Source organism: Podarcis gaigeae (genome assembly GCF_964106915.1).
Source record: "Podarcis gaigeae genome assembly, chromosome: 2".
Lineage (NCBI taxonomy): Eukaryota > Metazoa > Chordata > Lepidosauria > Squamata > Lacertidae > Podarcis > Podarcis gaigeae.
This window is the reverse complement of record NC_139679.1, coordinates 57814153-57839626: the sequence shown is the minus strand read 5'-3', so window position 1 is coordinate 57839626 and position 25474 is coordinate 57814153. Positions and strand designations below refer to the sequence as shown.

The following is a 25474-nucleotide window of genomic DNA, read 5'->3' as shown; positions in this document are numbered from 1 at the left end:
TCAAATTATACTTTAAATCAAAGTTTGTGCATGTGTGTGCTTTGGTTAGCAGCCATAAACCTTTTGTAATGGAGATTGCTAAAAACCTAGAAAAAAATGAGATGATGCATAATAGAGTCCAACAAATAATTAATCATACTAAATATCTGGAGTTTTGGTAGCAACTGGGTCTACCAGAAAATGCATCTGAACACAATTCCACTTGATCAGTCTCAGTCTAAACTTACTAAATGTGACCACAGAGTGATTTGTTCTGGAGTAGTTTTCACCAACGGGTAGTACATTAGCATGATTCTTTAAAGGCTACAGTTGCATTACAGTCAACTCCTAAATAGCCATCTACAACTCTAAGTCCAACAAAATCACCTTTGTAAATTTTATCCACTTCTTCATCTCTGACTTCATCAATATTTCCCACAGAAAGAGCAAGCCTCAGCCAAACAGGTTGGAACATGGAAATAAGTACACTCACCGAAAGATAGCTGCTAACATCCACGTTATCTGTGATGGTCTGACGTTCTCCCCTCTGGTTAATCTTCCTAAACCTCCGTCGAGATTGTCGGAGGGGCACTTCCCTTTGCAGGATGTTGTCTTCATTCTCTTTCGAGTTATCCACCTGGAACACATGTTCAGGATCCTGATTAAACATCCAATTCTTCCATATCATTGAAAGTCTGTGTAATCTTAAAAAACTCATGAGAAAAAGCTCAACGTGAGCTAGTAACGTCTGGGGAAGTTTATCTGAAGGCAGCCTATTGCAAGATCCTGAAACTAGAGCTACACGTCTTCAACAGTGTTATTACAATGAGTTGGAAGGCCACAATTTCCTTCCCGGAAAGAGCGTTCCCCCACCCCCCAAACTAAGCAAGACTACCTTACCAGCAATAAAAAAAACTATTCATTGAACTCAGACTGTTTAAAATTAAAACAGTTGCATAGTCACGGGGTAAAAGTTGTCAGTTTGATAGCTATATATTAAACTACAACATCAACATACACAATTTGCTCTCTTCCACTCACCAATGTTCCAGTACCTCAAAAACATGCAGTAAAACACTTTTTTTAAAAAAGTCCTGATGCTCCATACATCAGATTGTTAAAACCTTAGCTGCAGCTATAATGTGACAAGGCTAACTTTTTGAAACGACATTTTGAACCATATTACAGTAGTTCAGGCTGAAAGCTTACTGCCCTTCATGATCATTTATTCTATAAAAAGCAAGTCCTATCTTCACATTTCCGTTCGAAATCTCAGCAGGAAACAACACAGACAGACACATATACCGTATTTTTCGCTCTATAACATGCACCCAACCATAACACGCACGTAGTTTTTAGAGGAGGAAAATCCGTGAGCATGCCACCCGTAGGTATTTCCTCCATAACACACACAGACATTTCCCCTTACTTTCTAGGAGGAAAAAAGTGAGTGTTATGGTGCAAAAAATACAGTATATAAGAAACAAGTGCCAACGGTGTCTATTCAGTATTTCAACTGTATATTACATGTAAGTGTGTACCAAGGGAAGGAATTAGTTTATCACTGCAACTGGCTGGCATGTAAAAAGAACTGAGAAAATAGCGAGGAACATTTGCACTTAAAACACTTATAGAAGGTTCATTTTCAAACTGGAAAAAGGTCTTACGATCCTCGTCTACCAATGCAAGTGATCCACTGCACTGAAAAACACACAACTCATACAGGTATCAATATTTGAAAGAATTACCGTATTTTCGCCCTATAGGACGCACTTTTCCCCCTCCAAAAATGAAGGGGAAATGTGTGTGCATCCTATGGGGCGAATGCAGGCTTTCGCTGAAGCCTAGAGAGCGAGAGGGGTCGGTGCACACCAACCCCTCTCACTCTCCAGGCTTCAGGAAGCTATCCGCAAGCCTTGCGAGCCCGGCGGGTGTTCCCGCGGGCTCGCAAGGCTTGCGGGCAGCAGCCTGCAGCCCACAAGCTCGGGGGACATCAGGGAGGCGCAGCGCGCCTTCCCACTGTTCCCCGACCTGGTTTGGAGGCTGGCACTGGGGAGAAGCGCGCTTCTCCCCAGCGCCAGCCCCACAAGCTCGGGGGACAGCGGGGCCATCCCGCTGTTCCCCGACCTGGTTTTGGGGGGGAAAATAAAGGGGGGGGAAATGTCCTTTATTTCCCCCCCAAAAAACTAGATGCGTCGTATGGGCCGGAGCGCCCTATGGGACAAAAAATATGGTAGATCATTCAGCAAGTGTAGAAGCCTATCAAGGTTGTGCACATTAAATTTCAATGGATTTCAAAGGAGATTAAAGCAGCTACTTAAATTTCTCTCACTGAAATCAATGGACCTTAAGGTATGGGTAGGCTGTACCAAAAAATATTTATAATAGTTATTTGAGGAACAATATATCTGAAGAAATGTAGCCGCCCAGAGTGGCTAGGGAAACCCAGCCAGATGGGTGGGGTATAAATAATAAAATTATTGTGTTTTAGATGTGTTTATGTAGTTATGAGAATATTTCTACATGGAATGTAGAAAATGATTATAAAAATTATATTCATTCCTAGTCACTGGCATGATTCTTATTTGTTTTCTTCTAATTCTTATCTTTTTTCAGCCATTTGTGCACCCAGCAAGCAAAGGCACTTGACTGTCTTCATATTTACAAATACTTTAGCTGTGATTTTGCGCAGTATGATGATGTCATTATCTCATGCCAGAAGCTGTTCTGGAAGTGATGACTGAGTACAAAGTTTTTTAAAAAGCATGTAAGAGATTACAAAGTACAGGTTACTACACTTCATGGATCATACACAATACACATTACAACACACACACTTTTTCAAGTCTATTATTATTCAAGTCTGCTGGTATGTTCCTTTTTTGTGCTTATGATGCGATATAAGGCACAAAGACTGGCACTTGTGAAATGAGTTCATTATTTGTATATAGTAGAGGTGCCACAGAGGCCTTCCCTGGCACCTGCAGGTTCTTAATCCCCTGCTGAAAATAGGCATGAAAGAAGAATTCTATTGTAGCTAAAATAACAGGCTGTGGTGTGTAGTAGATTATTTGGGGGTGGGGGTGCCCAAGACAGCGTCTCTTATTTGCATATGTCCCTGACAGCCAGAAAGCTTGGCAACCACAAATATATCAAAACATTTTCTCCAAGTTCACTCTGTAGTTCACCAAATCTAGAATCCCCCAAACCACTTCTAGTACTTTACTATCTGAATAGGAAATGTCATTGCCATTTACTCCAAACCCTTTGAAAGACTAAAAATATCTTAAGCTCATAGGTTTTTCAGTAAGAACTGTGGACTCTCAGTACCTTCACAATCAAGCACTATTATTCTGTTCACAAGTGAAAATATATCATAGTTTTTTAGGAAATTATGGACCTATGCAAAGCAGTCTTCCAGTTGAAACAAGGTTTTTTTTATACACAACACAGGCTGAATACTATGAAAGCAAAAGGTTAAGTATGTTTGTTACCAGAAAGGCAAATACAATGAACTGCTAGCAGGAACTATAGTAACTACGCCCACCTGCTTCCTTCAGATATTGCCAGTACTATACTATTAAGTTGAAAAATACAGTCAAAGGAACTGAGAAATCTCTATAACAAACAGCTTTTGTTGACAATTTCTCTTGCTTTCTATACTACACTGCTTCTTGGGCACTGTAGATTTCCAATGCTTCTTAGGCAAAGTAACTTACAAATTTAACAAAAACTAACCAATAAAACATTCCATACAAGAAAGCTGAAATCATACAGCAGAATAAAGTAACAGTATAACATTTCTAAGGGACGCAGGTGGCGCTGTGGGTTAAAGCCTCAGCGCCTAGGACTTGCCGATCGAAAGGTCGGCGGTTCGAATCCCTGCGGCGGGGTGCGCTCCCGCTGCTCAGTCCCAGCGCCTGCCAACCTAGCAGTTCGAAAGCACCTCCGGGTGCAAGTAGATAAATAGGGACCGCTTACCAGCGGGAAGGTAAACGGCGTTTCCGTGTGCGGCTCTGGCTCGCCAGGGCAGCGATGTCACGCTGGCCACGTGACCCGGAAGTGTCTCCGGACAGCGCTGGCCCCTGGCCTCTTGAGTGAGATGGGCGCACAACCCCAGAGTCTGTCAAGACTGGCCCGTACGGGCAGGGGTACCTTTACCTTTACCTATAACATTTCTAAAAACAAAGACAGCAAAGGACATAGCAGTAGCCCAAGAATTCTAAAAATGGGCCATTAGCAATGGCAACCAAATTCAAGGATAAATGTATTCAATTGCACTAGTTGCCTCAATAGGCATCCAGGTGGCAAAATGTGCTATGCAAAGTTGTATGCCTAGATGGCAAAGCTCCATTGTCTAAGCCAAGGGTGGGCAACCTGTGGCGCTAGGTCTAATTTCATGCAGGTGACAAGCAAGTGAAAAAAAAAGGAGGGGAGAGGTGGCAGGGAGAAAAGAAAACAACCTGGCTTGGGCCCTGCCCACCACTGAGAGCCAGTGTGGTGTAGTGGTTAAGAGTGGTAGTCTCGTAATCCTAGGTAACCGGGTTCGCGTCTCCGCTCCTCCACATGCAGCTGCTGGGTGACCTTGGGCCAGTCATACTTCCTTGAAGTCTCTCAGCCCCACTCACCTCACAGAGTGTTTGTTGTGGGGGAGGAAGGGAAAGGAGAATGTTAGCCGCTTTGAGACTCCTTAAAGGGAGTGAAAGGCGGGATATCAAATCCAAACTCCTCTTCTTCTTCTTCTTCTTCTTCTTCTTCTTCTTCTTCTTCTTCACCACTGGCATGGAACCCTGCCACCCAGCCTAAATGCAGTCCTTGAGAGAAAATAGTTCCCCTCTCCAACCCCACCCTGCTTGAATCAAAGTCTGAAAGAGCCATGCATTCAGTCTGATAGGACAGTAGTGAGCCCAATGTGTCACCCAGTATTATTTCCCATTCCTCTTACTTTTAAGGCCAGAATGCATACAGAGAGCAAAAGAAATATTTTATTTATTTGGTGCCTTTGTACCCCACACTTCAGCCAAAAAAGGCTCTCAGAGTGGCTTGCAATACAATCAATTAAACCAAGACATTAATACTGTTCCCTGAGCACAACAGTTAGGGTAACCTTCTGTGCTACTTTCCCTGCCTTCTGAGGGCTGGGGGGTCAGGAGGATAGCAGTCTGCATTTTGCATCCTTCAGTGCTGCAAGCAGAGCAACTACAAGTTGCTCCCCAAAAGAAACAAAGAAGTGTTTGCGTATGACGGTAGCAGAAGCTATCTGTGAGGAGTAATCAGAACACCAGGTTGCCAAAGGAAAGCCACCATGACTTTTTATATGTTGGTATTAAAAAGTGATAGAAATAAAAACACAATATAAGAAATGCATCCTATCTTCCCACTGTGCACAATTACTCTCAGAACAAAAAGGAGCACATTTCCAAGAGACAACATCAAAATTTATGGGCTCATTACTCTCCGTTACAGACAAGAAATACATCCAAGAATCAAAAGGCTGGATCAAAGAGTAATACCAAAAAAACCCCACAAATGACCAAAAAAATATGGTGACTGCTGTAACAGATTTGAGTTCAAGGAAGCAATGGCTTAAAGTGAACCATACAAAGGCAATATTCCATGTAAATGTCGCTAACAATACAGCCACAGAAAAAATAAGGCGGTTGATATTTTCAGTAATATCTTACATGATCCAGCTTTAACCTAAACTTTCTGGCAATACACAAAAAGAGGCAAAAAAAGGAAATAATAGGTCATAGGTATATATCAAAGCATCAGCACTGGGCAGTAAGCATTAAAACAACTTCAAAAGCTCAGGTTTCATAAGCCATATCTTAGGTTTTTAAAAATGAAAGGCTTTTTTTAAAGCAAAGCTCTTTATAAGATAGAGATTAAGATCCAGAGAAAGGAGGGCATTTTATTTCTGAACTGCTCTTACAGTTTAGCAGCTTAATCCATTTTTCTATATAGTACTGCAGATGGGAAGTTCCTGCTCACACTCAGTGAATGTGCTGTAGAATTCCATTTCAGTATCTTTTTAAATATTTCAAAGTGGTCAAGATGTCTTGCTTCAATTCCCAAGTTAAGTGTACACATGCATACATGTGCACACACATCTCTCAGCCTACACAAAGATATATGACATTTTACAAGTTCCAAAGCAAATAGAAGTTATGAAGTGCTAGGTGTGTCAGCCTCCACCAGCCTGGTACCCTTGACCTTGAGGTGCGGCTGACATACATGTACTAATGAATAACAAAAACAGAATAAAATCAAATAACATCAGAAGTTAGGTAAAGCAGAGGAACATTAGTTATCTGTTTAGACTCACAGGGGTCAGCAAACTTTTTCAGCCGGGGGCCAGTCCACTGTCCCACAGACCTTTTGGGGGGCCGGACTATATTTGGGGGATGGGAAATTGAACAAATTCCTATGGCCGCACAAATAACCCAGAGACGCATTTTAAATAAAAGCATACATTCTATTCATGTAAAAACACCAGGCAGGCCCCACAAATAACCCAGAGATGCATTTTAAATAAAAGGACACATTCTAATGAAAAAACATGCTGATTCCCGAACTGTCTGCGGCCTGGATTTAGAAGGCGCTTGGGCCTGATCCGGCCCCTGGGCCTTAGTTTGCCTACCCATGGTTTAGAGAAAGGAGAAAAGATATCAGAATACCTGTAGAACATAACAGGATTGTGGGCCGGTAGTGCCATATTGCAGCAAACACACAAACAGTTTAGCTGAGACATATTGAGCATGGTATCCATAATGATAGGGAAGCATTCATTAAGAAGATAACAGTCACTCTGTTCATACGTCACAGTAAGCCATAAATCTTGGGTTACCATGAATGAGCACTGTGCTAAGTGCACACTATTAAATTACTCCCATTTCACTTTCTCCTTCCTGGTGCTGGCAGCAACAAACTAGCACTCCTAATTTCTTTCTGCCAAACAAGCTGCCACCAGTAGGCCAAGAACAAAACTTGGTTTATTACCATAGTCAGGAGAGGAACACCCCAAAGAGTGAGTCAAGACTCATGGGTTTGTTGCTCCTGTTTCCGGAAAATGCAGAGCAAGACAGGAGTGCTTCAGCAATATGCACTAGCACACTACTCATTGATGGTAGCCATGGCAAGATTTGTGATAGAATTCTCTAGAACCGCAGCCAAAGCAAACATGACTATTTCAAGGGGGACTATGCACACTGGTTTTTAAAAGTCTATCCTTACCACAATCATTTCAGAAGGCTCCAGTACAATACACTCGCAACCTCGTTTTCCTCCAGACTGCTTGCCAAAGCTGAGAAGAAAAAAGAAGGAAAGTATTATTACACATTAATAGTAAGCAACAAAATCAAACAGAGTAGGGATGAATTATAGGAATACTAGTAACAGCACACTGTGAAACAATACCTTTGATTGTGTTTCACTTGCCTATTAAAGGGGCAATATGTGTTTTTGATGCACCATCACATTATGCAGCTTGTTCAACCATCAGAGATTGTTGTGGCATAGAACTGAGCCACTCCCAAGTGAAAGATGTGAGAAGAGTATTGATGATCCTGTGGGGCATAAGTCCATTAGTTCTTCAGTGACGGAAAGACACTCTTATATGTATATGCTTGGCAGCAATCCTTGGTATGTGGGTTGTAATTATGTTGAGAGTGAGTGGTTTGCCCATGAGTGGCTGCTTGCTAGAGGTACCATATGAAGGAGTGAATGATCGTAGTGGTTATGGGAACAGATAGTGAGAGTGTGGTTGGATGAGTGGTTACATGAACAGTGTGTTTTATGTTGGTTAGGGAGTCTACATTTTTCTGCCTTGTAATGCTTTGCCACTTTCCTGATATGGTTATTATGGATACTGTTCATGTATTTTTAATGTAAATAATTTTACATTGTTTTTATTGCTCTTATTGTGGGTATATATTATGCAAGTGTAGGTACTGTAACCCACTTCAAGAGCTATCAAGTGGTCCATACTGTGGTACCTCGGGTTACATATACTTCAGGTTACATACGCTTCAGGTTACAGACTCCGCTAACCCAGAAATAGTACCTCGGGTTAAGAACTTTGCTTAGCGCAGCAGCAGAGGGGGCCCCATTAGCTAAAGTGGTGCTTTGGGTTAAGAACAGTCTCAGGTTAAGAACGGACCTCTGGAACAAATTAAGTACTTAACCCGAGGTACCACTGTACATGGAAACACAGTAAGATCGCAGCTGCTGTGCATTTAACTTGTAGGGTCACAGCTTTCTGCGCTTGGTGGCACAAACGCAAGGCAGAGAGCTAAACAGTTCTTTGCACACCAGGTTTCCTACAACGGAAAACACTTTTTAGCTCTCTGCCTTGCTTACTGTTCTGGGAAACTCTTGTGCCAAAAAGATTGTTCGCACAGTAGCTGTTCCTTGGAGTGGTTTTTGACACAATTTTGGCTTTATGCACTAACTGCTCCCCATCATCACCACCACTAGAACCTAACACCCACACAAGACACGACACAACTGTGACAACAACAACAACAACAACAACAACAACAACAACAACAACAGCAAGCTGTTTATGGAGTACAGCTCCAGTACATGCAAGGAGCCAAAGAACTGGAATAACTGCCTATATGGTATGATAAACACTGTGGTCACTACTAAACACAGCAGAACATCTTAGAGCAAGGGGAAATTCTCTAGTTGGACAGAAAAAACAGAAGTGTCCTTAGGAAATTTTGTTAGTTATCCCCCAGCTGAGGGAGGTGTGAAAGACTTAAAGCTACATTTGAATGTGTGAAGGTTTCCTGGCATATTATGTTTCTCTTTATGATCCCTGCTGATACAGTGTTTATTTTCTTCTCATAAAACACAAGTAATTATTTGCATGGATTTGTCAAACTGGTTTTCATCTACAATAATCAAAATACCACAATCAACAGCTTGCTGTGTGTGATCGCTTGAATCATATGGAACTAGATTTGGTCTCCTTATTGATGATGAAATTGAGACCAAACATTTAACCACATCTCCAAAAATGTGTGTAATACAGCACAAGGAAACCAGGTAAGCGTCAAAGACCTAAGTTAAACAGCGAAGATTTAAATATTTTGTTTGCTGTAATTCCCTTCCTTTTCTTGAAATTTTCATTATTTATTTAATTGAAAATACCCAATTAATCATTTGACGTTTCAATATCAGGGTAGTAAGAATGCATAATTGCTTGATTATTATGCGTATTACAGAACTTTGTGAGTCATTAAGAAAATCTTATTAGTTCCTAAATATTTCAAGTTCAACTAAGATCTCTTATTCAGGCCTTTTTTCTTTAAAATAGTGTTGTGTAGCCAACACACAACATATATACTCAGTATGAAAATGGGTGTGATCAAGTCTCCATGCAGGGAAACAGTTTAAACTCCAGAATAATTTTTTATTTAAAAAAATTGCCAGAAAATACAGATGTGATTCATCAAGAACAGATGTTTCCTGAAGTTATTCTAAGAATGCCTCAGTTCTTTCAAAATGATAAGTTTTAATACTAAGAGTCATAGTGATAAAGAATTATGATCATGATCAGTAGGAGGCAGGAGCATTGTAATTAGAACTGTCAAATCTCTTTTTAATAATCTATCACAGAACACAGAGCCCTCAGATGTGTTAACTGTACGAAACTTATAAATATGACTAAATGACCTCTTTGTAATAAAGCACAGGAAGTGAGATTTATATTGAAATAAGCGGGTCAGAGTGGGGATCTCCAAAAGTTGAAATGGTGACAGGACACAGAACTACATTTTATACTAGCAAAACTCAATGCCTTCTGGATTACTCATATGCAGGGGCAGTAGTGTACTTAATCCTTTTTACAAACACAAATTAATCTCTGCAGAAGGATAACTTCACCCAGTTTTTCCAGATTTCTTCTCGTGTTGGCGTCTGGCTAGGAGATAGAAGTAGAAAACCAGCTTGGGTGGCAAGGATGTGCATTACAGAGGCAAGTAGGCAGTACCCAGGTTATACTGTACCATACACTACTCTTGTTGCCAAGGCAAGGGTTACAGAACGGAGCAGGCAAGAATGGAAAAAGTTCAGCATCCCCCACCTGGCAATTCTTGGGATCCAGCTACTCTGAACTCTGAAACTTACTTCTAACGAAACATGTATTGCAAACCTTCCATTAACAAGCTTCTACTGAACAATTCAGGTTTGCAAAAATTTTGCAGTATATAAAATGCAATACTTAAAAACCACAGTAAAATATAGCAAAGCAGCAGCACACATAAGCAGCAACAAGTGGGATAAGTAAAAATGCCCCAGCTCACCAAAAACCAGTGCAAATAGTCTTGACTTGCTGTTAAAACCTATATAATATTGCGGGGGGGGGGGGGAGTGCCATAGCTCAGGGACTACCACTGAAAAGGCAGCCTTGTTAAAGCTTTGTCTCATACTGGACTAAACAAGAAATATGTTTCAAATTGGATGACATACAGATTGATTGAATGAATCAAATAATAGGATATATATTCTAGAAGCATATTTTCTGAAATTATCAGAAATAGTAATATATATGACATTAACGGTTATTAAAACGTTTTATCATCTATTTGTGAGGGGTTTGCATTTAAAGTGTTGCAACGAGGGCTGGTACATATAGAATGTTCAATGACAGTCATACTCTGAGTAGACCCAATGACATCAGTGGACAAGTAACTTGAGTCCATTAATTTCATTGGAAATACTCCAACAATCATCTAACTGCAGTATGGATGACAAAAACCTCAACTGAACCCACTGAAGGTCCCTGTCAGTCAGTGTAAACAATACTGACCCAGAAATAGCATCCTCAGCTCTGCTGAACAACTTCAACCTTCAAAAAAATATCAGTGCCTTCTTGTTTGAATATTACAGCTCAGTCTGGTGTTTGCAATTAAAAAAATGATCATTGGGAGCAATCTGCTAAGTCATCAAAAAGTTACTATACTAACATGAGCAAAGCTTTCTATTATCATAGAACCTTTTTCAATTAGTACATGCTCTTGCTTCAGTGCATTATTGTGCTCTGTTCCCCTGACGCTTTAACCTTTCTTCTACTTCAAGAGAAATGCTCACACATATGTATGTGGAAGAAAAAATATTGCATGCATGCTGACACACTAAGCAGGATGTATTTGTTAAGCTTAAACATTTTTTTCTTTCCTGCTGCCCTCCATGCCCTGCCAACTTAAAAGTTCCTTTTCTTGTGCTTGAGGAAATCTGTTTCTTATCCCCAGTCTCTGTGGTGCTACATACATCTTAAGAAATCTCTCTCTTTTTTAGGCCTTTCATTATTAGATTGCAGAAAAGGTTTCATACCTGAGAGTTATTATAATTTTTATGACCTTGAAGAAAAACTGCAGTATCTATAGCGCAAACATTTTACTGTTCCCACAAGAAGCAAAAGACAAAAGCCTCCATATTCCATTATTTACCCCTTCAAAAGGCTTAGGCTTCACATAAGTGACAACTATAGGAGATCTACAAGTAATGCCCATAAGGAAGTTCCATAAAATCAGCACTTAGTAGATCACATCCTACATTTCCATGTAGATCTAGGTTTGGGAAATCAACTAAGAGAGTCAACAGGACCACTGGCAAGGAAGTCAAAACGAGATTGCAGAAAATGAATTATTTGCATCTGTCTTCACTATATAAGGCAGCTTTCTGTGCCTGAACTACCTTTCACAGGAAGGTAGTCTTAGGAAGTGTGGTAAATGGTGGCAAAAAATGACAATGTATCTCAATGACAGGGTAAAAGAGGCAAGGGAAGGAACTTAGCTGAAGCAGTCCACTCTCAGTGAGCCTCCATGAAGTCAAGCAGCTACAAGTTGAGTGTGGAGCATCAAACATGTGGTGAGGCTCTACAGAGACTGAACAGTCTGAAGCAGCCCTTAAAATATTGCGAAACATAACTGCTTTAGTTTCATCAATTCTTAATTTTAGATTCTCTGTTCATTCCTGATCTTATATTATTCTGTTTTAATGATGCATTTCATCTTATGGCAGTTTTTGTTGTTTGTATGTTTTTAATTTTGTTTACTTTTACTTAGAGAGCCAATCGATTTTTTGTTGTTGCTATACAGTATAAATAATATTAACAAACAAAAGAGGCACTCCAGTTCTTTTGACAAGATTGGTTTTCAAAAGCGTATTTCTTGTCACAACCAGCACAGAAGGATTATTTTGGACTCTTAAAATACTACAAGATACCTGAATCCAATGGCATGGCCGGACAATTCAAACCAGTACAGTATATAAAAAGAAACTTTTGTCTGTAGGACTCATTTTTAAAGGGAAAAACTAGTCTGTGCTTCATCACAATCTTTGTGAACTTAGAAGGTCTCAAACAGCAGGTTGGGAGTTCTGTGGACCTCTAAGCTACGAGCACAGAGTAATGCTCAGCAATTCTATTAAGAACTGCAGTTTTATCTTTTGACTTAGCGGTTGCCCGGAACAAAATAATAAAAGCTGTAATTTATTTCAATTAAACAACATTAAATTTGCTTTAAATAACAGATAAAAACAAGAAAAAAGCACCAGAGAACAATTGAATCCACCACATGCAGTTAAATCACTGAGAAGGAATTCACAAAATGTTTATTACTCAGATTACATCCATCTTCTCACTAAAACTCCAGTTCCTGCCATGCATTGTTATGCAACAGCTATTCCTTCTATATTTGTATATCCCAGAATACAGGTACTCATGCCAGAATTACAAAACTCAAGGTTTTTTTTTAAAAAAAAAATGTCAAGCTACAATAGAAAACGATCAGGAAGTCCTTCTGAACTACATAATTTAATAAAACCACATCATTTTTCATTTATAATCTGCTACTCCAATAGTAAAACAATATACAATAGAAACAATTCCCAGCCAATTTCACAAACCGTATAAACTGGAATACGCAAATAAATTCAGAACACAGCATTCTAACTAAGGTGATTAATGGACTGGGAAATAAAACTGATAAGCACCTTTGGCAGGTCTCAGACTGCTAATCCTACATTTTCCCACATTCAGCTTTCCCTTATGAATGTGATTCTGCTGGGTGCAGTATTTTCATTAGAACTGTGAATGCCACAAGGAAGCATTCCTGCATATGATTTCCTAACTCCCAGACTAATGCCTGCACTCCCATATGAAAATGTGAAATCCACAAAATACACATTAGATATCATAACTTTCCTCAAAAAATGAAAACACACTCTTCAAGCAAACCAGACATTTCCAACAAATAATTCCTTGCTCCCTCATTTCAACAATTACCATTTGTGATGTGGCTGGGTGTGTAAAAAAAAAGAAGAAGAAGACGAAGACGTGACTATTTATAGTAAATATGAAATACTAAATATTTAATTTACTACTGAAAGAGAGATTCACAAGAAAAAAAACCCAAGCATCTCTGTTCTATTTGAAGAACAAACACACATGGAAAGAATTACTACCTCAGAATTTTTGGACCAATAAGGAAACTCATTATAAGACAGAGAGAAATTGAAGTTGAAAAGCAACTGTGTGCAATGGCTTTTTCACACCTGCCGATTGGAACATCCCTTTTTCCTGTGGCTCCCAGAGAACATTCCAAGACCTTTGTATATAAAAACCAATGCTACCCCCAAATGGGCCCAAGGATATTTTCAAGAGACTGATACACAAGAACTACATACCTCCTCAGCCACTAAGACAGTGTGGATGCTGTCACCTTCTCACGAAAGATCTTCTCCCAAAATCATATAAAGCAGGCATCCAAACTCCTTACAGACACAACCCTATCCAAATAAAACTATGGAGTGCCCTCCATTTGTGCACACCTACCTCCTTTTGCAAAAAACCAAGTTTACCTTGAGCAAGAATGATGCATCAGTTCTAAGCACTATTTTATCCTGGTTAAAAAAATGCAGATCCGAGGATCAAATAACAGAGCTCCCAACTCGGGGGTAGGCTCTGATTCACTGGAGGAGGGTGTTGCACCACTCACGAGTGACCTTAACTAAAATAGCTAGGGACAGCATTGGGGAGGAAAGGTGCTCCAAATCCTCCTTAGGGAATTGCCAAGCCTTCCTCGAGTCTGAACCGTGTCAGGGAGTAAGCTAACGGTGCCCAAGGCAGGTGCATGGGGCACACCCTCGAGAAGGATGGGGCCTGCCACAGCCAGATGCCTCGTGCTCCGCAGCCTCTGTCTGCCCCTGGGTCAGGCTTGACCTGGGAGTGGAGCTGCAGCTGGTGACGTTGGACTGTTGCATGAGGAAATTGTCCCTGCAACTCCTTTGTACGCCAGGACCAGGCTCTGATGAGTGAGCCCATTGTGGGGGCACCTGATCACACCCCCTCAAAAATATGTGCCATGGGCCATGGCTCCCCAAGCCCCCCCATGCTATGGCACTGGACTAAACCTGTCTGAAATCTTCTAAGCTGTCCAGTGAATATTGCAGAGAACTCTGTCCCTGCCTACAGCAAAGACCAATTTTTTTCCTCTGCACCCCACACCCTGTTTGCTGCAAATGCCATCATTGCTGGCCAAGGTTTTGGACTGCACTCTTAGTTATGGACCTAACATCCTTAAAGTTACAGTACACATTTAATGTAAACTAACTGTTGGAACATAGCCATATATCGAATCTAATATTAATAAATTTGTTTTTTATCTTTTAAATATGGATCTGCCTGTTTATCCAATGCCTGAAGCCCAATATCCTGCCCTGCTACTCTACTAGAACACCAAGAGAAAAGTTTTATTTAAGTTTTATAGTGATAGTGGAATTATAAAGGGATATCAGAACCACATAATCCATAGGTTAGCGGCATACTTCACATGCGGTGTCCCTGGAGTGAAATATAAAAACTTTTATTTCTCCACATTTAGTGGCAATCAGTGAGATAAAAGCATCACATTATTTACAGAACTAGAAAGTCTGTAAACAGTGTTCAAAATGAAATGGGGGAAAGTGCTATTAAAGAAAAGAACACAAGAAAATGGGTATCCTCCACTTTAGCAAAAATCCAGGCTCTAAGGTACATTTGCCTGAAAGTGAACACCTACACACGTGGGGGGAAATTATGCTTCACTAAAAGCTTCCAGATAAAGTGGGATGATACTTATGCAACTCTTTTACAGGAAAAGAACTAGTGCAGAAAAGAATACATAGGATATATCTGAAATGCTCCCACAATTATGGGTGAAGCTGTCATGCTGGCAACAAATGGCAACAGCAGCATCTCATTTAGTAGTGTTGGCTATTTAGCATAATAAAGTAGAAAATGTGCTTACATGAACATACTATGAATAAATTCTTCAATGCTTGCCACACAGTATACTGAAGTGTTAAAAGTAAACACTATTCCACCACAAGCTAGGTTTGTATGAACACACTTATTTTATGTTCAGATAGATGTGTCAAAAGAAAGAACAATACAAACACCACAGAACAAATTCAACAAATCCAGGATACTAAGAATTTTAGGTATCAATGAACAACCTTTGTTCGGGTATACAGTGCTGCCCTTGCCACGATAGCTCCTTAAAACTATTATGTTCAAGTACAGTCTGGTTGAAAATGAACCGACCCACTTCCTTTTCACACCGCAATTCCAAGAACCATCTGTTAGGTATCTTTATTGGGTTTCTTCAAAGAATAACCTTCCTCAGTACAGTCACCCATTAAATGTAAGGCAAGTTTCACTCTAGGTCTAGGAGCAGCAATATCTATTATTTGCTACAGAAGCAAATGCCAGGATCCAAAGAGCCCTATATAAAACTGGAAATAACTTACGGTACAGTGAGTTTTTCTCATTTTCCTTTCCAACCGCAGCTCTGAATGCTGCATTGAATCCTGCTCAGTCTGGAGGGTTGGCCACTGTGAGAACAGGATGCTGAACTGGATGAGCCACTGGCCTGATCCAGCAGACTGTTCTTATGTTCTTATCTGGCCTCTTTTGAGTGAGCAGAGGCACCAAAATGTAGACAAAATGCCTGAAAGCGTTCACCTGTGATCTCAACCCCTTGCCCTTCTTGGTTTGTGCATCTAGCAGAAGACTGACTGGGTGAGTCCAGGGAGAGTTAATTCTTCACTGTGGGAGGAAGTGGTATCAGCTACATTGAAGGACATGCTGGACCCAGAAGACTGGCCATTATTACAGAGAATAATAATTGCAGAGAACTTCAGAGAGTGGTGGCCATGCAATTAAGAGTGCTTGGTGGCAGTGGTGTAGTGTGGGTTGTCAGCACCCGGGGCTAAGCAAGTAATTTGCACCCCCAAACCCGTGGATTTGTGCCCCCTAACCCTAACCCCCAGATGTTGCGCCCGCCCTGCACCCCCACGCTACGCCACTGCTTGGTGGAAGCTGATTATCTTGACCCGTATCAATTGGGCTTCAGGCCTTATTTTAGTACTGTAATTGCTTTCATTTACCTATGTGCAATCCTTTTGCTTATCCATGCTTCCTTGGCAGCTTTTCATTTCATCAGCTATGATATGGGCAGGCCCTGTGGTTTAGGGGATGAGGGCGTGATTTTGGTGGTTTCACTCCTATCTACAGGGCTAGTTTCTGAGAGACAGTGGGTCAAAGTATACAGAATGTGGTATTCTACTGTCACTTAAGGCCAAAGTGGCATGGATGATGTGGAGAGCCTTTTTTCAGCAACAGATGGTTTGCTATCCACCACCATTCCTGGACCAAGCCAAGTCATGGTTATCCGTGCTCTAATAATCTCATGGCTAGACTACTGCAATTCACTCTGCCTGGGTCTGCTCTTGAAGACTGTTTAAAAAGTGCCCCAGGGACAAAATGCAGCAACCAGAGTGTCGATAGGCTTTTGTACACACAATCATGTGCCACTAGCTTTTAAAGATCTGTCAGTACATCACTGAGCCAAATTTCAATGTGTTAGTTTAATATAAAGCCTTAAAGAGCTTGGGAAACTGTTACCTGATAGAGCACCTCTTTTTGTAATGCCCCATCTAGAACAGCTGGGGAGCAGAAAGGTGGCCGGGAGGTATAACCCAGTTTGAGGCACATGCTATACTGTGTTTTAGTTCACTCTATTTATAATTTTAAGATGATGAAACCTAGTTTGCTGACTCAATGAATTTTTATGCAATAATTTAATTGCTACAAAAAGCAGCTACCTGAAAAACTCTTGTGGACAGTTCAACACAGCCTGGGAGCTACTGCATCAGAACAGCTCTACTACTATCTGCCTTGTGATAAAGGATAAAAATGTGGTGCAATTCATGCTATATAGACAAGATAAATTCATATTCCCTAATAGGCAGAAGCTAATAATCATTTAGGACGCGGGTGGCGCTGTGGGTAAAACCTCAGCGCCTAGGACTTGCCGATTGTCAGGTCAGCGGTTCGAATCCCCGCGGCGGGGTGCACTCCCGTTGCTCGGTCCCAGCACCTGCCAACCTAGCAGTTCGAAAGCACCCCCGGGTGCAAGTAGATAAATAGGGACCGCTTACTAGCGGGAAGGTAAACGGTGTTTCTGTGTGCTGCACTAGCTCGCCAGATGCAGCTTGTCACACTGGCCACGTGACCCGGAAGTGTCTTCGGACAGCGCTGGCCCCCGGCCTCTTAAGCGAGATGGGCACGCAACCCCAGAGTCGGACACGACTGGCCCGTACGGGCATGGGTACCTTTACCTTTACCTTTAATAATAATTTACTTCAATGTTCATAAGCAAACACAATTATCACTTCCAAAGATTAATGCTATCAAGGAAACCTAAATCAATTATTTTGAATGTGTATTCATTCATCTTGTCTAAGACATTATAGGACTGGGGGGTGGGTGGGCTATAAACTAGGAGCCCTGCTTTACATTTTCTACTCAGGCAGAGTAAGTGCCATACACACTGCTCAAGAGAAAAAGGCATGAATGGTGGCTAACATGTCAAACTATGCAAGGGATTTATGCTTACCTTTAACACAAAGGAAACAGGGAGCCATGCACAGAGCTTGCTGGTAACAAACACTAGCTCCCATTCAGACTCCCCATGTCTGACTTTAAAGGCAGAAAAGGAGTTAACAATGAGTACTCTTGGCAGTTATCCTTGGGGAAAATTTAAAGATGGATGGACCAAGCAGGAAGAGAAACCGGAGGAAAATGTAGAGTTTATGCCAATTATCCAAGTTCAGAAACAATATCTGAACAGGAGAAGGAAAGATTTACCATATAGCTTATCAAAATTAGGTACTACATACTTGAAAATCTAGTGTTATAAAGTATGTATTTAACTAGGCATCCAGTCTTATGGGTTTTCCCCCTGTACTAAAGAAGATGCTAACTTCTTACATACCTGCAAGGTGGCAAAAACATGGAGTCCTTCATAAGCACAGATCCAGAAAGAAGAATATACCAGCATCTTGCAATAGTGTCTGAGCTAAAGAAAAGGAACAAGTATTAGCTACATCCTATCAGTGTGAAGTGCACTATATATCTAAAACATATAATCAAAGCTTTAAAAGCATGTATTTCGCCATTCACTGCCCTATCAGGGCAAATTTCAAACATGAAAAGGAGAGCCTCTCAAATATATAACAAGTGGTGAAGCTCTTTAAACATGGGAGCTCTGTCCCAAGGTGTCAGTTTCTTTTTGGGGACAAGTCACAGAAGGTAAATAATTTTGAGAGTAGTGTAATTCATTTGAATTCGTAACTTGCTTGAGCCAAAGAAACAGTATACAAATAAAAAGGATTTGGTTCTGAACCTTCTGGTGACAGCTAAGGTAACAGTTGGGTCTTCCGGGCAGCTCTTAAAGAAAGGGTAGAAAGGTGGTGTAGCAAAGTGGCTACAAAACCAAGTATGAATCAGAAGTGTCTGCTTCAGATGTTGTATCTGCTATTAAACCAATAGGCAGCATTAGACAAGCCACTCCCTCTAAGCCTCTAGGCCTCAGAATTTGAAATATGGGGGATAACACTTCTGATTTAGCTTACAGGTTTGCTGTAAGGATTATAATGCATTGAAAGTACAGTGGTACCTCAGGTTAAGAACTTAATTCGTTCTGGAGGTCCGTTCTTAACCTGAAACTGTTCTTAACCTGAAGCACCACTTTAGCTAATGGGGCCTCCCGCTGCTGCCACACCATTGCCGCGCGATTTCTGTTCTCATCCTGAAGCAAAGTTCTTAACTCAAGGTACAATTTATGGGTTAGCAGAGTTTGTAACCTGAAGTGTCTGTAACCTGAGGTAATAATAGTAATAATAATAATAGTAATAATAATAATAAATTTTATTTATACCCTGCCCTCCCCAGCCAAGACCGGGCTCAGGGCGGCTAACAAAAAGTATAAAAACAATTCATTAAAATACAACTTAGAAACAAGATTAAAGTACAACATTAAAATGCAGCCTCATTTCAGTGGAAACTCAAATCAAAAACTTTTGGGGGATGAAAACGTCAAATCTTCACCAAGGCCAACTGTACCACTGTATATGTAAACTTGAAAGTGCTACATAAATGTTGAGTATTACTATTTATAATTTACTAAATGACTATCAATTAGGAAATGGTCCAGTCGACTGAAGGCACAGCATCTGTGTGAAGAATTCCATAATCTCAGTACACTCCTGTTTTTCCCTACCACATCCCACCCCCACCACCAGCAGCAGCAGCAGAAGGGAACATATGTGTTATTAGCAAGTATGTGTTACTAGGAAGCATAGCCCTAGACAGCTTTCTACCCACCTTGCTTTTATCTAAGCATGAAGCAGAAAGGAGTGGAGTGGAAACGCAAGGTGCTCTCACACCTCCTTTTTCCTTTAATGGCTTTGTCTGTGTACACATCCATGATCAGAGATAAATGGAGGAAAAGACAGGGCTCCATTGAGCCAATTGCAATCTCTTGAAATCTCATGCCCTAACTCTGCACATGTGATGTAGTGAAATGTTTTCATATGACTTACGCCAAAACCATATAGAGTACACAGCAAAAATATGGGACTATTGCACAAGAATGTGTTTTATGAGCTGTGTTAAGGAAATTAAATAAATGTTGAACTGTCCTAGATGTATTAAATTTTCAGTTTAGGTAATGGTGAAGTGCACTTACCAAAACAAAACTTGATTTCCATCGTACCTTTTGTAACGTGCACTGGATGTCATAATTCTGAGAAAAAGAAATTCAGTATCATTATGAAGCATGCTTATCATATTTTGGATAATTGTGCACTATTAATTGTATACAGTTCTCCTCTATGCAATACCAGTGCTCAAGGAGGTAATAAATTAATATTCCTGCTTTATCATTGAGGAATTAAAGCTAAGAGAATTCGGTGTGCTGAGATTTAAACCCAGATCCCCCAAGAATGAGTACAATATTTAGAACCCCTAGACAAATTGTGATTATCATTTTCACATTACGATTTGTAGTCTTTTACTTTAACAACATGTCAGACTATATTTCATAATGCATCATACAAAAGGTTCCATGCAGAAAACAGAGCATACATGCTTTCTTACTTACAAAATCAGAAAGATTAATCTTACCTCAAAACAGTCAAGTATTGCAAGCCTGAATGCAAAGAATGCTCTCACCAGCATAGCCAAAATCACTTTTGCATTAGCCCAGCTGCTCTTACCTTAACTGATGCTCCCTGAGATGAGACAGTATGTCCATTCCATGAAGATAGTAGTAGATAGTATTTAATTCCTGAAAAGAATAAAATAAAATGTTATATTCAGCAACAGAATTTTGAGTAGTACATTAGTTAGAACAGTGTAATGGACAGGGTGTCAGTCTAGGGATAAAGAGGGAAGGAAAACCTAAAATTTTATCAACAGTATGCAGACACCAGATTGAAACTGGTTGTTCAAGAGTGCCTTTGAGAAAGACTTCTGTTCAAAACATATTGGACTAAATTTTTTAGTGTTTTTGTGTACCAGAAGGTCTCTTCCACTACAGGGCTCTGTTTATAGGAATGAAGGGAAAGATAAGTTTACAAGTGATGGAAAAAGGTGATTAAAATGTGGGCAGGGTGTGCCACAGATAAGCCATAATGGTATATCATCAGAAATTTGTTTAATTTACATATTATTGTAAACCACCTTATAATAATTTTTTCTAAAGGATATAATTCATTTTTTAAAATTTAAAAATGTATTCAGTGGCATCAACATTGGCTTAATAACTTTTAGTTACATGGCAGACAGGAATACAAAGGATGTAACAAACACAAGAATGCTTCACCACTCATAAAACAAAGTCATGCTCAGATCACCAAGGAAAAGTTACTGCTTAAAATGCCATTTATCTTCTGTTGGTGTTAGCAACTTGTCAGGGAGCTTATTAGTCAAAATGTGATTTAGAGCTCCAGTGGTGAATGGATAAACACCTAAATCTCACAGGTTAGTCCTTTTCAGAATCTCTTTGTCAACTTGTTTTTCCTACCTAGAAATACTGCTGTCATAGAAAGATTTACTCACTTATGTTTTTAAATATACTGCAATTAGCAAGTCTTCTCTGCAACTAGTGCATGAAGATAATTTGTTGCACTTTTAATGGGAACCTGGGACTTCAAATCTAGCAAAATTGTAAGCATCCATGCCCTGTCATAGAAGCTATGAAAATTTATATGGCCAGCTCCAAGAGACAGGCAGCAATTTAGGGCCAGGATATCCAAGGACTGTCTCCTGCCATACGATGTGTCTGTCTTTTAAGATTTACCAGGGTAGCTCTATTGACACCCCAAATCTGAGGTACATTTAGCAACAGCATGCAAGAGATGGCTTGGCCCAGTTTGTTGAATTCACTGTCCCGATAGATCTGCCTGCCCTCCGTATTACATTTTTGTGGACTCCTCAATGCTTTTTCATTCTAACAAGTATTTCATTTAGCTGTTTAACTTCTAATTTACCTGGTATAAATTTCTGATTATAATCTACCAACCTGCCTCTGTCTGATGGACCGACAATCTGTTGGTTTTGTCTTTCAAAATATTGATGATTAGTCACTTTTTGTGGATGCTTTTTGTGGAAAATGTGGTATAAAATTTGACTTCAGTAAACAGAAACATTTTCCCCCCATAGGAGTGCCACTGTCAGTGCCACAAGCTCACAGTATATAAATATGCAAAAAATAATTATTATTTTTTCATTTGGGACTGATGTTCTAAATGACATTTTTCTTAGTTACATCTTCCATGCTAGAATTTCTCAGACAAAGTACTGGATGCTTAATTCAAAATTTGAAAGTGAAATTCATTCTACCACAATCCTCTTAGCATTGCCAGGAAGCAACACTGCAGTGACAGCAGAAGCCACAACTTGCAAAAATCCTGGAACTGTCTGCTTTGTAGATACAGAAACCCCAGACTGCCTGGCCACTTCCTCCTGCCAACAATGCACTGACTTAACTGTCTCAGCAAGTCCTGTGTGCAGTTTGGACCCAGTCTAACTTTCGCTTTGTATGCCTTTCACTGCATCTACTACTTTTCTCATCTTTTCAAACCACTCAGTGGGTCCCACTTCCTTTCAACACTTTTTTTCTCGTTACCTATATCCATACTGCATTATTTCCCTCACCCCAAAACACAGCTTATAGAGCAGGGGTAGACAACCTAAGGCCCAGGGGCCAGATGCGGCCCAATTGCCTTCTCAATCCAGCCCGCGGACGGTCCGGGAATCAGCGTGTTTTTACAAGAGTAGAATGTGTCCTTTTCTTTAAAATGCATCTCTGGGTTATTTGTGGGGCCTGCCTGGTGTTTTGACATGAGTACAATGTGTGCTTTTATTTAAAATGCATCTCTGGGTTATTTGTGGGGCAAAGGAATTTGCTCATTTTTTTTCTTCAAAATATAGTCCACCACCACCCCCAAGGTCTGAGGGATGGTAGACCGGCCCATGGCTGAAAAAGGTTCTGACCCCTGTTATAGAGCTTTCTCATCTTAAGAACTGAAAAATCTGTGTCTGCAAGCTCCCAGGCCCATGCTGTGGTTAAAATCTAGTCTCATCTCCCTATGCTCTCTGCCCTTTTCCTCTTGCTCAACCTTCCCTCCTCACCTCACATTCCTCTTCTGCAGTCTGCTGCAGCCCTGCATCTAACAGGGCACATGCCCTGAGCAGCAGATTGGGGGTGGCAAGCAGGGGTGCAGCATGGAAGAGAGGAGAAAAGCATGATGGCAGATCTCACCCAACCTCCCTGCCCCGTAGCTTGAGATAACCCTCTTCATCTCCACACTTCCCCTGTTGCTGCTGCCACAGGTATGGGCAGGACAGAAATGCTTTCTCCCCTTCACCATCATCTGCGCCATCACCACCCAGAAGTCTTGCCCCACTTCATGCCCCTAGACATCACTAAGAGAATGGGCTTCCTTCTCTCAGTGCCAGTGGTGAGGAGGGGAGGCACAGACAAACCCACAGGCTTCCTTTACTTGGTTATGGTGGGGTAGGGAATAAAGTCTTCAGACCCTCCCACCAATGCTACTGAGAGAAGGAAGCCTGAATAGGATGGGGCACAAAGAGAAGAAAGACCAGAGTTTGAGAAGGAAGAATCAGTCACACACTGACCTGCCTAGGCTCAGCCAATCAGGTGGCAGTGGCTCAGCAGCAGGCACTTCCACCCAGGCCTAAGAGGGAGGGATCGCCTAACACCTGTTATTTCCTAACATCTTTCCTAGTTAATGCATATTATACCTAAAACAAATTCATATACATACAAACAAGTATCACTGGTTTCAGAAGAATTCTATTCTAGTTAAACGTGTTAGGATCAGCCCAAAAAAGTGTTCCCTATTCCAGGGCACCAAATTATATGCACTGGAACTGGACTGCAAATAGTTATGCTACAAGAGTTGATGTTGCAAAGCAGCTAAGAAACTGAGCTATGCTTTGAATCAAACCTCTGTTCTAGTTTATAGATCATGCTAAGTCATCGTTAGTTAGTTGCTTCCAATGAATGAACAGATGACTCAGGCACTCTGCCCAGTCAGTTGCTTTTTGCTTCTAATCACTGCAAGCAGAAGCAATAAATAAGCCACAAAGCTTTGTTTGGCATTACATCTGTACCTGGATCATAGCTTGCTTCTCCTTAACAAGCCATGGTCAGCAACTGCTGTTCGTACTCCATACACAAGTTTATTAGACATTAATGTACTGCTTCAAACAAATTTTAAATTTTGTGCTATTTAAGCAGCATCTGCTTATTACCACCGTATTGTTCTACATCACTTTAGGATCTGATGACTGTTGCCCATAATTTCTCAGATTGTTTTAAAAACTAGTTCTAAAATATGACAATTCTATACATTTGAAGTACAATATGAATTGTAGCTTGTGTGAGCCACCTAGTGGGAAGACCAAGCAACTTCATTCAACATTGACTCTTGACAAAATGAAATCCTTAAAGAGCACTTTTTTAAGAGAATGCCTCCATTAAACATATTAGAATGGGGTCAATCAGTTATGCTTGGGAATAAGAACTGTGAGAGAGTTGGATAAAAACGACTGAAAAAAGAGCATCAACACATACAATATACAGTGCAGATTTCCCCCCTTTGATAAATCCTTCTCTCCGTCCACGCTGGTCACCATTCAGTCCTATCAGTCCACCATTGTGGATCACAGGAAATTATTGTTGTTGTTGTTGTTTAGTCGTTTAGTCGTGTCCGACTCTTCATGACCCCATGGACCAGAGCACGCCAGGCACTCCTGTCTTCCACTGCCTCCCGCAGTTTGGTCAAATCACAGGAAATTATATCTGTTCAAATGGCCGCTCAGGCCATGAAGCTTTCTGTGTCTTGGGCAAGTCTTGCTGAGACTGCAATCCTATGCATGCATACTTTGGAGTAAGTATCACTGAATGCTTTTCTGCTAGGTTCCGTTCAGGTCATACATACAATTGTGGCAAAGAACACAGCCATACACTAAGTGTCTAAACCAGGGTGGTCCAACACATGGCCTGAAAGCCACAAGCAGCCCACAATGCCTTTTTTTGGCAGCCCTCAGCATTTGACATGCTTCCCAGCCGCCTTTCCAAAGTCCAGTGCTATGGGAAGGAGGCATGAGGGCTCTGACAGAACCCTATAGTACTTCTGCCTCCTTCCCAAAGCCTAGTTAGTACTTTCCCAGCTTTGAAAAGGAAATGAGGGAGGCTCTAGAACCCTTTCTTAGCCAGCTTTGGGTAGGAAGCAGAGGCTAAGGGGGCATTAAATTTTGGCCTTGCTTCCCCCCCCCCCCACGCACACACACAACAAGGTAATGTGCGGCCCATGAGTTCCGTATCATAGTACTTTTGTGGCCCGCTTCATATGAACCATACCACTATTTTTTGGTCTCAGTCTAACAATCCTCATGGGGTTTAAGATAATACTATATACAACACCCTGAGCTCCTTGCAGAAAATGCTGGATACAAACTATGACAAACAAAACAAAATAATAAATTGCCATTTTTACGTTTTGTTTTTTCCACAGCAGTGCAGGAGCTGTCACATGATACTGAAGGAGGGAATATTGCATGAACCAC

At 40.8% G+C, this 25474-nt stretch overlaps 1 protein-coding gene across 9 annotated transcripts in view; it reads right to left on the bottom strand.

Moving 5' to 3' along the window:
- RAPGEF6 (Rap guanine nucleotide exchange factor 6) overlaps positions 1–25474 on the bottom strand; it is a 139858-nt gene that overhangs the window by 97975 nt on the left and 16409 nt on the right. For 8 of the 9 annotated variants that reach the window (XR_014561588.1, XM_083728343.1, XM_083728348.1 and 5 more), the window contains exons 2-6: positions 20593–20663; positions 20064–20120; positions 18309–18392; positions 7216–7285; positions 473–616 (exon numbers count right to left, since the gene is read on the bottom strand). Coding sequence is in view for 8 of the 9 variants with exons in the window: in XM_083728343.1 (XP_083584469.1) it covers positions 473–616; positions 7216–7285; positions 18309–18392; positions 20064–20120; positions 20593–20663 (426 nt within the window). In the remaining variant the exon portion in view is untranslated. Of the gene's footprint in view, positions 1–472; positions 617–7215; positions 7286–7398; positions 7543–18308; positions 18393–20063; positions 20121–20592; positions 20664–25474 lie in introns of those variants that run through there. The other variant, XM_083728351.1, reaches the window with a different exon arrangement.